The sequence below is a fragment of the Chrysemys picta genome, chromosome 8, assembly GCF_011386835.1.
Source record: "Chrysemys picta bellii isolate R12L10 chromosome 8, ASM1138683v2, whole genome shotgun sequence".
NCBI lineage: Eukaryota > Metazoa > Chordata > Testudines > Emydidae > Chrysemys > Chrysemys picta.
This window is the reverse complement of record NC_088798.1, coordinates 3455843-3469041: the sequence shown is the minus strand read 5'-3', so window position 1 is coordinate 3469041 and position 13199 is coordinate 3455843. Positions and strand designations below refer to the sequence as shown.

Genomic DNA, 13199 nt, shown 5'->3' with positions numbered 1-13199 from the left:
GTATTTTTTATTTCAAATTTCTTAGAAATAATTAAACTGTCATACGACTTTATACAATTCTTCGCCTACTAGAGAGTTGTCAGTGTTTGCCAAACACTTGACAGTGCTTCAGTTCTGTCAGTTTGTTGATGTTTGGTCTCAGTGACTGAGCAGTTGAAACCTTCAGGATTGCAGCAATGAGTCCATCAGCTAGTTGTGTTCGGTATTTTGACTTGTTTATATTCATTGTGGGGAAAAAAGTGACACTGACTCTGCCTGGCGACTAGTGATGGTATCGCTGTCCCTCTCCCCCAGCCAATGGGAGCTGCGGGGGGGGGGGGGGGCACCTGCAGCAGACATTGCTGGCAGCGTGGCTGCCTGGGTCTCTCCCCTGCGAGCCGCAGTGGGGAGGTTCTCGGGCAGCAGCTGGCCTGCGAGCTGGGACCTTGAGATCCCTTAGTTAGATCCTGAGCATGTGGGCAAGATACACCAGGCAGACACCTGAGAATTCTCAGTAGTAACTCAGAGCCAGGAGCATAGCTGGGGGGGTGCAGGGGAAGCAGCCGCTTCCCCTCAGCACATTTTCCAAAAGCAGCGCCTTAGTTAGGGGTTACCGTGGCACCAGCGGGCAGGGCCCACGCTCCGCTCTGAGCCTTATCCTGCCGCCCAGCGCTGAACTCCTGCAGGCAAGGGGGGTGGGGAGAGGGGCTGGTCCCTGAGGTGGGGTGGGGCTGGGCACAGGAAGCGGAAAGCGGCAGCGCTAGCACCTGCAGCAGTGGGGCTGGTACTGGGAGCAGCATGGAGCAGACGGGAGAGATGGGTGCGGGTGGCTTGGCTCCCCCTGCCTGCAGCACTGCCTGCCGTGGGGCTGGGGCTCTCCTAGGGCTCTGCCCTGCACACGCCCAGCACCCCCGGGGCTGCTCCTGCCTCCCTGGGCTGGCCCCAGATCCCCTCCCCCGGGGGCTGGGGTCCTGCTGTGGCTTGCACCCCTCTGCCTCCTCCGCGGGGCAGGCAGCCCCAGGGGGTTGAGGCCGTACCACCCCTTCCCCAGCTTCCCCCTCCAGCAGCCCTCGCACCACCCTGCCGGGCCTGTTCAGCCCTCGGCCCCACTGGGTCCTGCCCGCATGCAACCCGCCCCTCCCGTGGGGCGGCCCGGGGGGACTGGGGGAGCTGCAGCAAAGCCCCGCCCGACGCTGGTGGAGGAGATGAGCCTGGCTCTCAGCCCAGGCTCCGGCATCAGCCTGCAGCGGGGAGCAGAGCCACCCCCTGCCGGCTCGGCTCGGCTCAGCCCAGCCCTGCTCTTAAAGGGACACGGACCCCACCCAGTAGCAGAGCCAGCTTCTCAGTGCAGGGGGAGCAACCATAAATAAAGTGCCCCCCCCCTTGGCTGCTCCTCCTCTGGCCATGCCCCTCCTTGACATCTCCACTGGCCACTCCGCGCCCCCCCCCCTTGGCTCCTCCGCCCACGCTGTGCCCCCCCTCGAAGGGCCCCTTCCTCATTTTCCAACTCAGCAGACCTGTTCCTGAGCCTTATTTTTCCTTCACTAGCTGGTCTTTTCCTCTGCCTGGTTCTTGTAGCAGTCACATGTTTCCACTGCCCACTTTCCTCACCCAGCAGTCTCCCCGTTGAGTTCTTCAGTCCAGCTGGCACCTACAAGTCTCGACTCTTCCCTTCAGCCTCCTCGTGCCTTTGCTTAATCATCTGATCATCTTTAAACCATGATTTGAGGACTGCAATAGCTCAGACATAGGTTAGGGGTTTGATACAGGAGTGGGTGGGTGAGATTCTGGGGCCTGCGTTGTGCAGGTCAGACTAGACGATCGTAAGGGTCCCTTCTGACCTTAAAGTCTATGTTTCTATGGTCTGCAAAACTCAACCATTGTTTCCACCTGATCTCCAAGCCTCGGATCTTCTCCTCCATCAGGCTACACTTCATACAAAGCTCTTTGCTGGTACCTGTTCTAGGATCATGTACGTCCTGCAGTTTCCACATCCAGTCATCTTCATTGTCCCTTCCATTGCTCGAGTCACTACCTCTGCTGACGCGGTAGTGTCACAGCCTTCCCACCTAAAGTCTTGCCCAGGAAAAACAGAAAACAACCAAAAACCCAAACACTCCTTCCCCAAACTCCCGTTCACAGCTCTGCGGGCTGGCTCCTGTGCCACTGGGTGCCTTTATAGGCCCCCTAATCAGGGCTCTGCTTCTCTCACAGCACGCTGCCCCCTCCCAACCGCGACAAACGGAACAAGGGAAAAAACAGTGATGAGGTGGGAATGCTCTTAATGTTTGTCTGAATACTGTGCGTGTGCCTGTTTCCTCAGTGTATAGAAGAAGGGTGTGTGATTGTTGCCGAGATTCCAAGAGGGCAGGTGTGACTGATCTCTGGCTGCTGGGCACAGACAATGGCCAACATTCTGTATCCTGGCACCTCTGCTGGGCACAGACAATGGCCAACATTCTGTATCCTGGCCACTGATGTCTGGGACCGTGCCTCTCCAAGAATCAGCCCGAGGGGTCGGAGAAGGAAGTGAGGTGCAGGCCAGGTGACCTGGGGGAAAGCGAAATGAGTGAGGCTGGACTGTTGGGGGAGCTGGTCGGTCTCCTGGTTTGGGACTCAAGGGGGGAAGCCCTGGAACCCCCAAGATGGCTTTCCTGAATGTTCTGAATTTCTGTGCTAACTGTTCCTGATGACTAATAAACCCTTCTGTTTTCCAAGCTGGTTGAGAGTCACTGACTGTGGCGGTGGGGCGCATAGCCCCTTTGGGGGCATGTAAGGCTTCCCCCAGTGCCCCAGCCAGGTGGACTCACCACAGGGAGCTCACAGAGTGAACAAGGCCCCTGAACGCTCTGAGGCCAGACCCAGGAGGTGCTGGAGCCAAGGAGGCTTGCCCTGGTGAGAGTGTGCCCTAAGAGGAGACCCACTGCCCTGGAGTCCTGACTGACTTCATTCAGAGCGGTTCCAGAGCACCGAGCCAGTGACTCCCCTTCCGTCTCCAGCAGAACTCCCACTCGAACTCCCGTTTACAGCTCTGCTTGCTGAAATTTGCTGTGCCTCAGGGAGGTGCGGTATAGGGCAGCTGGTCCAAATTTCAGGGCCCGTGAGCAAGAAGTTGCTGAGAAGCAGCACCTGGCTTGTCCAACTTCTGTTTGTACAGAGCTGGGGCTCAACTGAGGGTTCTAATCCTCCCCAAGCTAACCTTGGCTAGCAGAACAGCCTCCACTCTCTGCTGTGAGGGGTTACCTGGGAGTTATTCAAGGCTAGATCAGGAACAGGTCAGAGCATCAGTGGTTCAGCCAAAACAGGAATTAAATAGCACATGCAGTGAGATAAAGGGTCCTACTCGCTATAGGATTTTCAGGAAGCCCCTGGGTGGCTCAAGGAGACATGCTGTGGTGGTTGTGCCAATGCTGCATCCCTACTCAGCGATCAAGTCCTACCTTGGCAGAGTTGGGGGAATGTGTACTGTGCCTGTCCCTTATTCTCTGCCTCCAGGCTCCAGGGGCTTTTTTGGAAGCTTTACCCGGAAATTAACACTTCTGGTGAAGAGCAGTATTTTAAAGTGCTCTGAACTCCACATGAAGACTCTGATTTTACTTTACAAGTATTGTTGTAGGAATTTTAGCATTAAACATCTTCCCTCTGAAACTAAGGAATTAAGGTAAGATGATGAGAGGAAAGCAGGTCACTTGGTCAAGGGGTTTCTAATCCCCAGTTCCTTTCCCATGAGCTATTCCCAACACTTCTGCAAAAAAAAATTTTTAATGCAGGAGTAGGGAATACTCAGGGTGGAGGGAGGTCAGAGCAGTGGGGGGCGGGGGTGGAGTGGCTGGGGAGCTCAGGCCAGAGGGGCCCTGTCAGCCCCACCTTGTCCCTGCCTGTTTGAACAGCTTCCCCCTTCCCTTTGTCCTGGCTGGGACAGGGAGGAGACATGCCACCCACACTCAGCCCCATCTCTCAGGGACATGGGTGAAAAATCACCCCACACACGGAGGAGCAATGGGATAGCAGTAAACCGTCAGCCCCTGGGAACCCACCACGTAAGGTGGGAAGATACTTGCCCCCCACCCATGAGCAATATGGGAGCTGGGGTGTCCTTCCTTCTCTCTGCCCTTACGAGGGAATCCAAACCTCTGGAAACTACAGTCACAATTCTGGCCTCTTACTGACCCCCCCACCCCACCCCCTGCAAGAATGGGTTTAGCTAAAGCAGCCTCCCTCTTCCTCTATTCCCCTTGCAAAGAGAGAGGCAGGCCGGCTGCCTATTAAAGCTACCCCAGGGAGCTCTGAGCTAGGCTGTGGTTCTTGAAAGATGCATCCCCAGGCCATCGAATTGGTGAAAGTCATGGCAACATTAGAGCAGAGCCCCCACCCCACTTAGAGCAGGAGCTAGCCAATGCAGTCTCAGCCCCACAATGCTGCTGCCCCTGGGTAAGGAAGACCAGATGGGAATTCAGGTAGGGTGCAATTTAATTGTACAGAAATAAAACATGACTAAGAACTTGCTCCCCTCCTGCTAAATTCTTCACGTACTGAGTGAAGAGGCTCCGAGTGCTGGAGGAAAACACAAAACAAGAGTCTCTCAGTTCTAGCCACTAGCCCAGGCCAGCTTCATTTTCTGGCTGTGGGCTTTGGAGGATTTAGAAAACAAACTCTTCACTATCTGGAGTGGCACCGATTTCCCACTGAGATACAACTTATTGTGACACTGTGGCAGCCACGGCCCCGAGTCCGAGTCTCTGCCCTCTCCTTTCTTAAGCATCCAGACGTAGCCCATGATATAGCCAGTCATAAAGGCATCAAAGCCAGCTCGGTGAATGCCCCCTTCCGAGCGGCTCTCCTGAGACACCGCGTGCTTCCCGGCAGAGGATGCAGTTTTAGTTTCAGAACAGCTCTGCAGGTGGACAGTCGAGCTTTGCTCATCAGTGCCCACCTGCTGCCCTTGGTCGCTCTCCAAGGCGTTTCCTCTGGCAGCGAGGCTGATGTCTGTTTCTATCGGGGGGGCAGCTGGGTGAGTGCTGCTCTCCTGGTCTGTGGCACCCCCCAGATCCTCCTCCATCCTGACATCTGTTGCACTGTCAGAGCCAGGCTCACGGTCCATGTCAATCGAACTCTCCACCTCCAGCAGGGGGCCCTCTTCACTGGACACGTTCCCTGCTGGCTCTGCAGGGGCAGGGACCATCCCAGCGGCAAGACTGCCAGGACAGCTTTGTTTGCGTGGAGGACCGTCCTCCCCATTCTGAGCCACCTCCATGTCCTTCCCCCTTCCCGGACTTCCCTGCTCAGACTCTTTCACGGACTCCTCTGCATTCTTCCGTCGCCTCCACCTCTGCTTCCGCTTCTTCCGCTTCTCCTCTTTAAACTTCTCGTCCTCGTCGATAATGAGGTCGATGTTGTGAGACCGGGAACACTTCACGCCGTTCGGACACCAGCCATAGGCCTAGTGGGAAAGGCACAGGCCATAAGCAGCGACAGGAACGAGCTTCATGTTTACAGCTACGTTACCCAATGAGTGGGGAGAAGCAGCGTCAGCTGCACTGGGCAGTTCTCCCAGCCTGACACTTGTGGCTCCCTCTCCTCTGGGTACAGCAGCAATTCGGGGTGTGGTCTGAACCCCCAGTGATCCTTCCTGATGGCCTACAGAATGGCTGACACCCAGGGAGCGGAGTGGAGGCCAGGAGGAGATTCTCTTGAGGAAGTGGTCTGCACAAAGAAAGCTAGACATGCGAATGTGCATGGTGGGATTATGGCTTTCTTAGACACTCCGGAAACTGGCCATGGTTAAGGCTGCGAGTGTCATGGAGGTTATGAATTCCCTGACTTCTGCAGTGGCTGGTGCTGACTCAGGGGCTGCCTGCAGTCTGGGTGTGTGGGAGGGGGCTCAGGGCTAGGGGGGCGCATACCTCAGAGTGGGGGGCTCCCCGGCACCCACTGGCATAGCCCTGCAGCGCCTAGGTGGCGGAGGGGCCAGGGGTCTCCGTGCCACATGTTGCCTGAAGGCCCTGCCCCACCGTGCCTATCGGCTGCAGTTCCCCCCGGAGCTGCAAGAACGCGGAACCAGGTAGGAAGCCCCTGCCAGCCCCACCAACCCTCCCCCAGCATCAGCAGGGTCCTGCACTGCCCTTCCTTCCTCCCCCCGGAACACCCACAGCCCCCCACCTGTTTTAGTCACAGCGGGTATTTTTAGTAAAAGTCATGGACAGGTCACGGGCCTGTAAATTTTTGTTTACAAAAATTAACCGTGACTAAAACGTAGCCTTAGCCATGGTCAGACCAGAGCTTGTGCACCAGTGGAGTTACACCACGGATGAATTTGATCTAAAGTGTAGGAGGCTGTATACTAGCTCAGGCCAGCGGGTCAACTAGTTCAGTAGCCTGCGGACAGTTCCTTCTGTCTACAGGAAGGTATTAGAAACCCTGCTGGAGGCAGCTGTGGGATAAACTGTCCACAGAAAGTTCTTTTAACCCCCATTAGTCAGAGGCTGGTTTGTTCCCTCAAGCAAGCGTGTTTATATCCCTTCCAGAACAGTTCATCAGTGATACTCCTATTAACCACACAAGTGTCTAATCATAGAATAACATGGTTGGAAGGGACCTCAGGAGGTCATCTAGTCCAACCCCCTGCTCAAAGCAGGACCAATCCCCAACTAAATCATCCCAGCCAGGGCTTTGTCAAGCCTGACCTTAAAAACCTCTAAGGAAGGAGATTCCACCTCCTCCCTAGGTAACCCATTCCAATGCTTCACCTTCACCACCCTCCTAGTGAAAAAGTTTGTCCTAATATCCAACCTAAACCTCCCCCACTGCAACTTGAGACTCCTTGACCATTACTCCCTTCCTGAATCAACAGAACTTATGGCCCCAACCTGTGGCAGTGAATTCCAAAGGCTAATTGCGGGTTGGAAAAATGTTTCCTTTTCAGTTTTGAATTTGCTACCTTTCAGTGTCATTGTATTATGAGACTGGGTGACCAGAAGGTCCCAATCTATCTCCCCCACACCATTTATTTTGTATGCGTTTGGCTTTCTATACTTGTGTCTGCAGGACTAGGTGCTGATACTACTCACCGAGAATGTTTCGCAGACTTGGACCTTATTTGTATCTGTCACCTTGTGATCGGTGTCTGCCACGGAGCAGTAGCGATAGTCTATGTACGGAGACATGCTTGCGGGGTAGTTACAAAACTCAATGGATAGGTGCTGGCTGCTGGAATCCTTCCGCTTGCAATTCTCTCGTTTGCTGGAACACACAAAGATTCAGTCAGGCTCTTTGCAGAAAGCCCAGGGCAGAGCGGGGAAGTCCAAAGGGAACTGTTCTCAGAGGCAGCTTTTCGCTATTTATTTTTCTCGTCATGAGGCACGTTTAATAATAGTTCCTTCTCTTCGGACCTAGAGAAGGGTTATTTCCATGTGCAGCGATCTCGGGGCACTTGCCTAGAGCTGTTCAGAAGGAGCATGCGGAACTCTGACACAGCACAGGAATAACTTAAGGGATCAGTTCTCGGGGTGGATAACTTCCATTAGAGTCAGGAGGAGTTCTGACTCGAGGGAGGAAGAGACGGCCTCAGAACAGAAAACAGGAAAGTCAAAGAGCTGACCTAGGGAAAGAGATTCAGGTGGGCTGCACCACTGCCAGTCATCTGGTTCAGGGCCAGATTCCTACTGCAGCTAAAGCAGAGGTCAGAGTGTGTAACAACTGCAGAACTGGGGCCTTTAGCTATGGTACAGATAGACAAGACCGATGTACGTGGCTGCTTCCAACTCAAGTCTGCCAGGAAATACCCCCACAGCAGGGAGAATTCTGGGTGGGATGAAGCAGGGAATGCTTACACCCCGGAATAAGGAGCACACACCCCTCAGTGGGAAAGTGAGACATGAGCATCACGGTTAAAGGGAAGGCCACAGCAGAGAAAGTGCCCTAGTACTGGAGAGCTGACACCTGTTTGCCATGGCAGCGGAAGGGCCATCAGCAACCAGTCTGATGTTAACACCAATATTTCAATTCCATTTAGAGCTGCGCTGACCCCGCTGCTGGGTTATTTAATAAAGGGGAATCTGCAGAGACAGCATCTTTCCCTGCTTAGACGTTTGTCTTCCTGCTGCTTGTTCTCCACCTGAGCGCTAAGGAAATGAGAGCTTGTCCTCCTGCCACCATCCTTAGGCTGGAACCACAGGGGAGAGACACAGAGTGATCATCTCTATGGGATGCGTGAGCAGGGCGGTGTAGAATGACCCACATCTGTTCGTGTCTGGAAGCCAGCGAACCTCCCCCAAGCCCTCAAAGTGCATGAAGTGTCACATACCATTTCTTGTAGGCGTACTCCAGGTAGGAGGCTACGAAGCGGGTCTCGAACTCAGAGGCGTATTTGGTATCGTATATCCCAGCTGGGAACATCTCCGAAAGGTCAGCAGTGAAGGTGCCAAGACTGTCAGGGAGGTGGGCGTAGAAGCACTGGTACAGGAACACCAGATCTATCAGGCCATTGTGCAGAATGAGGGGTTTCTTTGCTCGGATCAGCTCCAAGAAGAAAGCACGAACGTTCTGGCTCTGGTTCTCATTGCCCTGGTAAGGCAAGGGTTAAAGTCAGGGAACCTCAATCCGGCCATCCAGCTGCACTTACCCACTGGCTGTCTACAATACAGCCACTGTGCACCCTATGCCAGGAAGCCCGTGTCCCCAGCCTCGGTTACTGAAGCGAGACCCACCCACTGCTCGTTCTGGACAGGGGAGTGGCCCAGCAGCATGGGGAAAGCGTCTCCTAGAAAGATGCAGGCTGGATGTGAGGGGAGAAGAGAAGTGAAGCCACTTGGAGGACAGACAGTGCAGTCAGGATCCCCACAGCCAGCCTTTCAGCACCCTCTCCTGGCTCTGGGGATTAGCTAGCCCCTAGCAGCACTCCTCAACCTACAAGGCATTTCTGCACCCCAGCCCAGGAATTCCAGAGGATCATGGAAAATGCATGTTTTCCCATCCACCAGGACCGTAACAACATCCCTCACCACTGCTTAAAGTCATGTACGCCCTTTTGGACCCACGCATTTGACCTTCAAGAATGCAGCTACAACCCTGGTGAAGCTTGGAAGGCTGAATGGAGTTCACAAGACGTCACAAACACACACCTCGTGAAAGACTCCACACACGAGATCCCTGGCTCTGATCTCCCACAAAGCTCATGAGCAACCATAAACCACATGCCCAAGCCATGGCAGATGTGGATACTTGCTGCACAAATGGAAAATTAACGACCCTCTGGGGTACGACTGTGGTCACGCGGAACAGACGATGGAACACAGAACAACTCAATGCTCGAGTCACAAATACGGGGGAGGCATCACAGCAATTCACCCTGCTACTCAGACACAATTACCTGGCTTAACCCTCTAACTTGTAAAATTATAGTTGTTGCTCTTTTACATCATTTACATCAGCCATGCGAAGAAGAGCGAGAAGCAGTTTGGACCTCCGTATTGGAGCAGCACAATCCACCTCCATCTCTCTCTCAAACATCATGTAGCCCCAGCTCCGAAAGCCCAAAGGATCGCCCTTTGTGACAGCCTGGAGCAGACAGGGCTGGGATCAGATTTCCTCCTCCAGCGTGGAGGGCTGTACTTGAGCGGCCCCTAGAGCAGAGCTCCCCTTTAGTTACCGTGATCCGTAGGATAAAAAGAGGGGACCTTGGGACAGGGAATCTCCCCCGTGCACACTGGTACCTTGTCATTGCCCTTGTGGTAGGGAATCCCCTGCGAGTACTGTTTGTTGAAGTCAAAGCCATGTTGCACCAGGAACTGAACTGACTGAGGTTCGATGATATACTCCTCCATACACAGCAGGGTCAGGTTGTAGATTTGGGAGAGGTACGTATTCTCAGACTGAAGAGACAAATCAACAGGAGAAAGTTAGACAGGCCAGTAAGACACGTCATACAGCAAACAGCCATGGCCTGGGACTCCTAAGCAACTGTTTCACTAGCGGCTGGGACTGGAAACAAGACATGGGAACGTAAAGCAACGTCTCCCATCACTCACCTTCTACCGCCCAGTCCAGCCAGGGACTCAAACCTCCTGCAATGGTCCAAGTGCCTTTGACTTCAGCGAGAGCGGATGCTGGGCTCCTCACCGTGAGCCCATTTCAGCAGAAACTCTGCTGCCTACAGAAGTGTGTCCTAGAATAACAGATCTACTGGCGCATGTATCTCTAGCACAGCCAGCCCCTGAGACCCAGCAGCATCATATGAAAGGCTCCTTTAGCTAAGTCACTAACTTTTAACTAAGACACGGGCTCCGGCTACACTTTGTCCAGCTATGACGACAGACAGGAGTGGTTTGAGCAGGCAACATACCTTGTCTGGGAGATGTTTGAAACAAGCGATTCCTAAAGACAGGACAGAGCGTGTTCTGGCAGCACTGCAAACAGCTTTGTATCTCTCTTCAATACATCTGCATTGAGAGAGGAGCGGTCAGCTGGGGCAGCAATAAACAGACTCACTGCAATGACCGCTCACAGTACTGCTCTCCTTGAGGCACAAACTACTACCGATGGCAGCTATGGGGGCTTCCGGTTTGTGTGGCAGACTAGTCCCCCTCCCCCCCCACCTTAACGATGAGCCCTTATTCTGGACCCCAGGATACGCTGTTGCTGCTTCTGTCTCCCTTTCACTTTGTACAGTCTCTGCACCAGGGAGATCAGGATGTTCCCACCCCCATTGTTCACAACCCCAAGCAGCTCGAGGTCCAGGACGGGTGAGAGCACAGGACACAGCTAACTGGAAGGAGGTGGGTCCAGGTTGGTACCTCTGGTCCTTTATAAAGTCAACTATAGAACAATCAGCGCTTTCAGTTCTGTGAACTACACCACGCATCAGTCAGCAACTTCCACAATCACAAGTCTGAGGCCAGCTCTCCCCCAGTCCCCAGCTTTCAGCTGAGTCTCCCAGTGACAACTTCCAGAAGGAACTGTGCTTGCAATGTGGCTGCTAGCCTCACTCTGTTCTACCAGCAGGACAGAGCACCAGGGGTAACAGCAAAAAGAGGTTCCATCCCTAACAGCAGGCGCGAAGGCACCCAAAGAGATGCTATTTTAAGACAAGTAAGAAAATGGATGTAAACATGAATACAGCGTTCCATCTAGGAGCAGGGTCTGGCATTCAAGAACAGCACGTTACTTACTGGTTTAGCAGACTTTTCCTCGCTCCGAGACCACTTAGCTCCTGCAGAGAGGGGAGATTTGGTTAGTAATTATAGTGTTCCCTCCCCTTAAAGTCCAATGCAAAGATTACCATCTCCTCAGAGTGAACTAATTACCCTGCCACAAACTGTTAGGAGGCAGCTAAACTGAAGAGCTAGGTGCCAATTTAAATCCTGTTGCACATTTGACAGAAGAATGCTCTCCTTCACCTACAGGCAGGGACTGCCTGCTGCATCACACAAGATCGAAGGGTGCTTCAGATCAACCATCAAGCCCTTTGGGGTGCAGGACCTGAAAGGAGCTAAACAAGGACAGCTCACCTGGGCTATTGTACACAAGTCAGGGCAGTGTATTGCAGAATGGACGATGAAGAAACTGGCAAAAGGAAGATAAAAGATCTCATGGGTTCTATGAAAAGAGGCTTGAAAACTAAGGTTTATATTCTGTAGTAAGCAGATTCAGATGGGCCCTTCCTGAGGGATACCCTGGCCATTCAAAGAAAGGGGAAGCCTCAAGAACACAAGACTAACCAGTTTACATCAAGGGGAGGATCAAAATGAAGCAGGAGGAGGATTGGGTGGAATTCTGGAGAAGCCTCCCTACTCCAAGGATGACGAAGTGTGTGGAACAGACACCCGGAGACAGCCACAACCCTATCAAACAGGCACAAGCATCGTGGGGACAAATGGATATGACAGTGCAGAGACAAGAGCTAGGGGGCAAGAGACGGCATCTCTCCTTCCATCCCCAAGTGTAGCATTGAGATAGAGTCACACATCTTTGATGTAGAAAAGTAGGGGTCCTCGTCCCACTCACCGTGTCAACAGCTATGAAACTAGAGGTTTTTATGGCCAGGAGCATGGACGGCCACAGCTCCTTGAAGTTATCATTCTGGACATCAATGACAGGTACTTTCAAGCAGGTCATCTTCACGCAGGTCATGCTGCTTCCAAAAATGAGAGACAAAAACTCAAGTTATTTAAAACTTCAAGGAGTCATTGACCAAAGAGAATCTCCAACATAATGGACACATTAGAAATGCTGACCACTATTTTGCAGAGACAACAGAAGAGCCAGTTATGATCTCCAGCAGGAACTCCCACCGCTTTCAACCAACAATTCAGCAAGGCAGAACCCAACCCTCCCAGTCAGTGGCAGTGCGTACTCCTGGGGCACAACCCTGTGCCAGAGCTGCTGAAAGGGGCGGCTGCCCTTTGTTCACAGAGTCTTTCAGGAGCAAGTGCGCACGGATCAGAGCGGAGACGGCAGCGCTGAGTACAAGCTACGCGGCGCAGACCATTAGGTGCCATTCCCAGCCAGCCGCTGCCTAGAGCGGGGGTTCTCAAACAGGGGGGGGGTCGCAAGGTTACTACATGGGGGGTCACGAGCTGTCAGCCTCCACCCCAAACCCCACTTTGCCTCCAGTCTTTATAATGGTGTTAAACATATAAAAAAAAGTGTGTTTAATATACAAGGGGGGGGGGTCACACTCAGAGGCTTGCTGTGTGATAGGGATCACCAGTACAAAAGTAGCCCCCCCCCCGGCCCCTCCCGGGGAGAAAGCCCCTCCCCGGGAGAAGGTTTCCCCCCCCTCGCGGCCCCTCTCCCCCCTCCCGCGGATAAAGACCCCCCCCCGTGGCCCCTCCCGCCTTACGGGCCCGCGCGGGCTCCTTGCGTTGCCCCCCGGGACCCGCCGCAGCGCAGGGGGCGCCCCACGAGCCGCGGTGCATGCCGGGACCGGTTATTCCAGGGCTCGCCCAGCCCGTGACTCACCCCGGGCCCCGCACGGCGGGGGGGGGCGCAGCTCTCACGGCGCCGCCATGGTCCCGCTTCCGGGACTGGAGACCGCTCCGGAGCTCTGGCCGGCGGGGTCCTTCCCTTCAGGCGGCGCGGCCGGGCTGCCCGGACAGGTGCCTGTCTCCGGCTCACTCTAACCGCCGCTGTGCGCCCTCAAGGCCGCTCCCGAGCGGCCGCTCCGCGCGCACAGCCACGCGCCTAAGCCAACGGACGCTTTTATTCATCAGGCGTTTGGAACG

General features: G+C 54.1%; 1 protein-coding gene across 4 annotated transcripts; it reads right to left on the bottom strand.

Annotated features, from left to right (window-relative positions):
* Window positions 1-4431: 4431 nt before the first annotated feature.
* On the bottom strand, window positions 4432-13193 carry TOE1 (target of EGR1, exonuclease). 4 transcript variants are annotated; one of them, XM_005303019.4, is made up of 8 exons: window positions 12937-13193; window positions 11980-12106; window positions 11145-11185; window positions 10319-10415; window positions 9690-9848; window positions 8282-8541; window positions 7047-7218; window positions 4432-5419 (listed from the first exon to the last, which is right to left on the bottom strand). In XM_005303019.4, exons 2-8 carry the CDS (start codon window positions 12103-12105, stop codon window positions 4568-4570), a joined length of 1707 nt encoding a protein of 568 aa, XP_005303076.2. In that variant the 5' UTR covers window position 12106; window positions 12937-13193; the 3' UTR covers window positions 4432-4567. The 4 variants fall into 4 exon arrangements, with proteins under 4 accessions (XP_005303076.2, XP_005303077.2, XP_042700983.2 ...); XM_005303020.4 differs by having other exon boundaries at window positions 11980-12109; window positions 12937-13018; XM_042845049.2 differs by lacking the exon at window positions 12937-13193 and adding an exon at window positions 12818-12883.
* Window positions 13194-13199: the final 6 nt, after the last annotated feature.

Coding starts and splice junctions, on each gene's coding strand:
- TOE1 (XM_005303019.4), bottom strand. CDS start 12,105: ATGACCTGCGTGAAGATGACCTGCTTGAAAGTACCTGTCATTGATGTC. Junction 8,542..9,689: donor ACCACAAGGGCAATGACAAG/GTACCAGTGTGC, acceptor TTGCCTTACCAG/GGCAATGAGAACCAGAGCCA. Junction 7,219..8,281: donor GAGTACGCCTACAAGAAATG/GTATGTGACACT, acceptor TGTGTGTTCCAG/CAAACGAGAGAATTGCAAGC.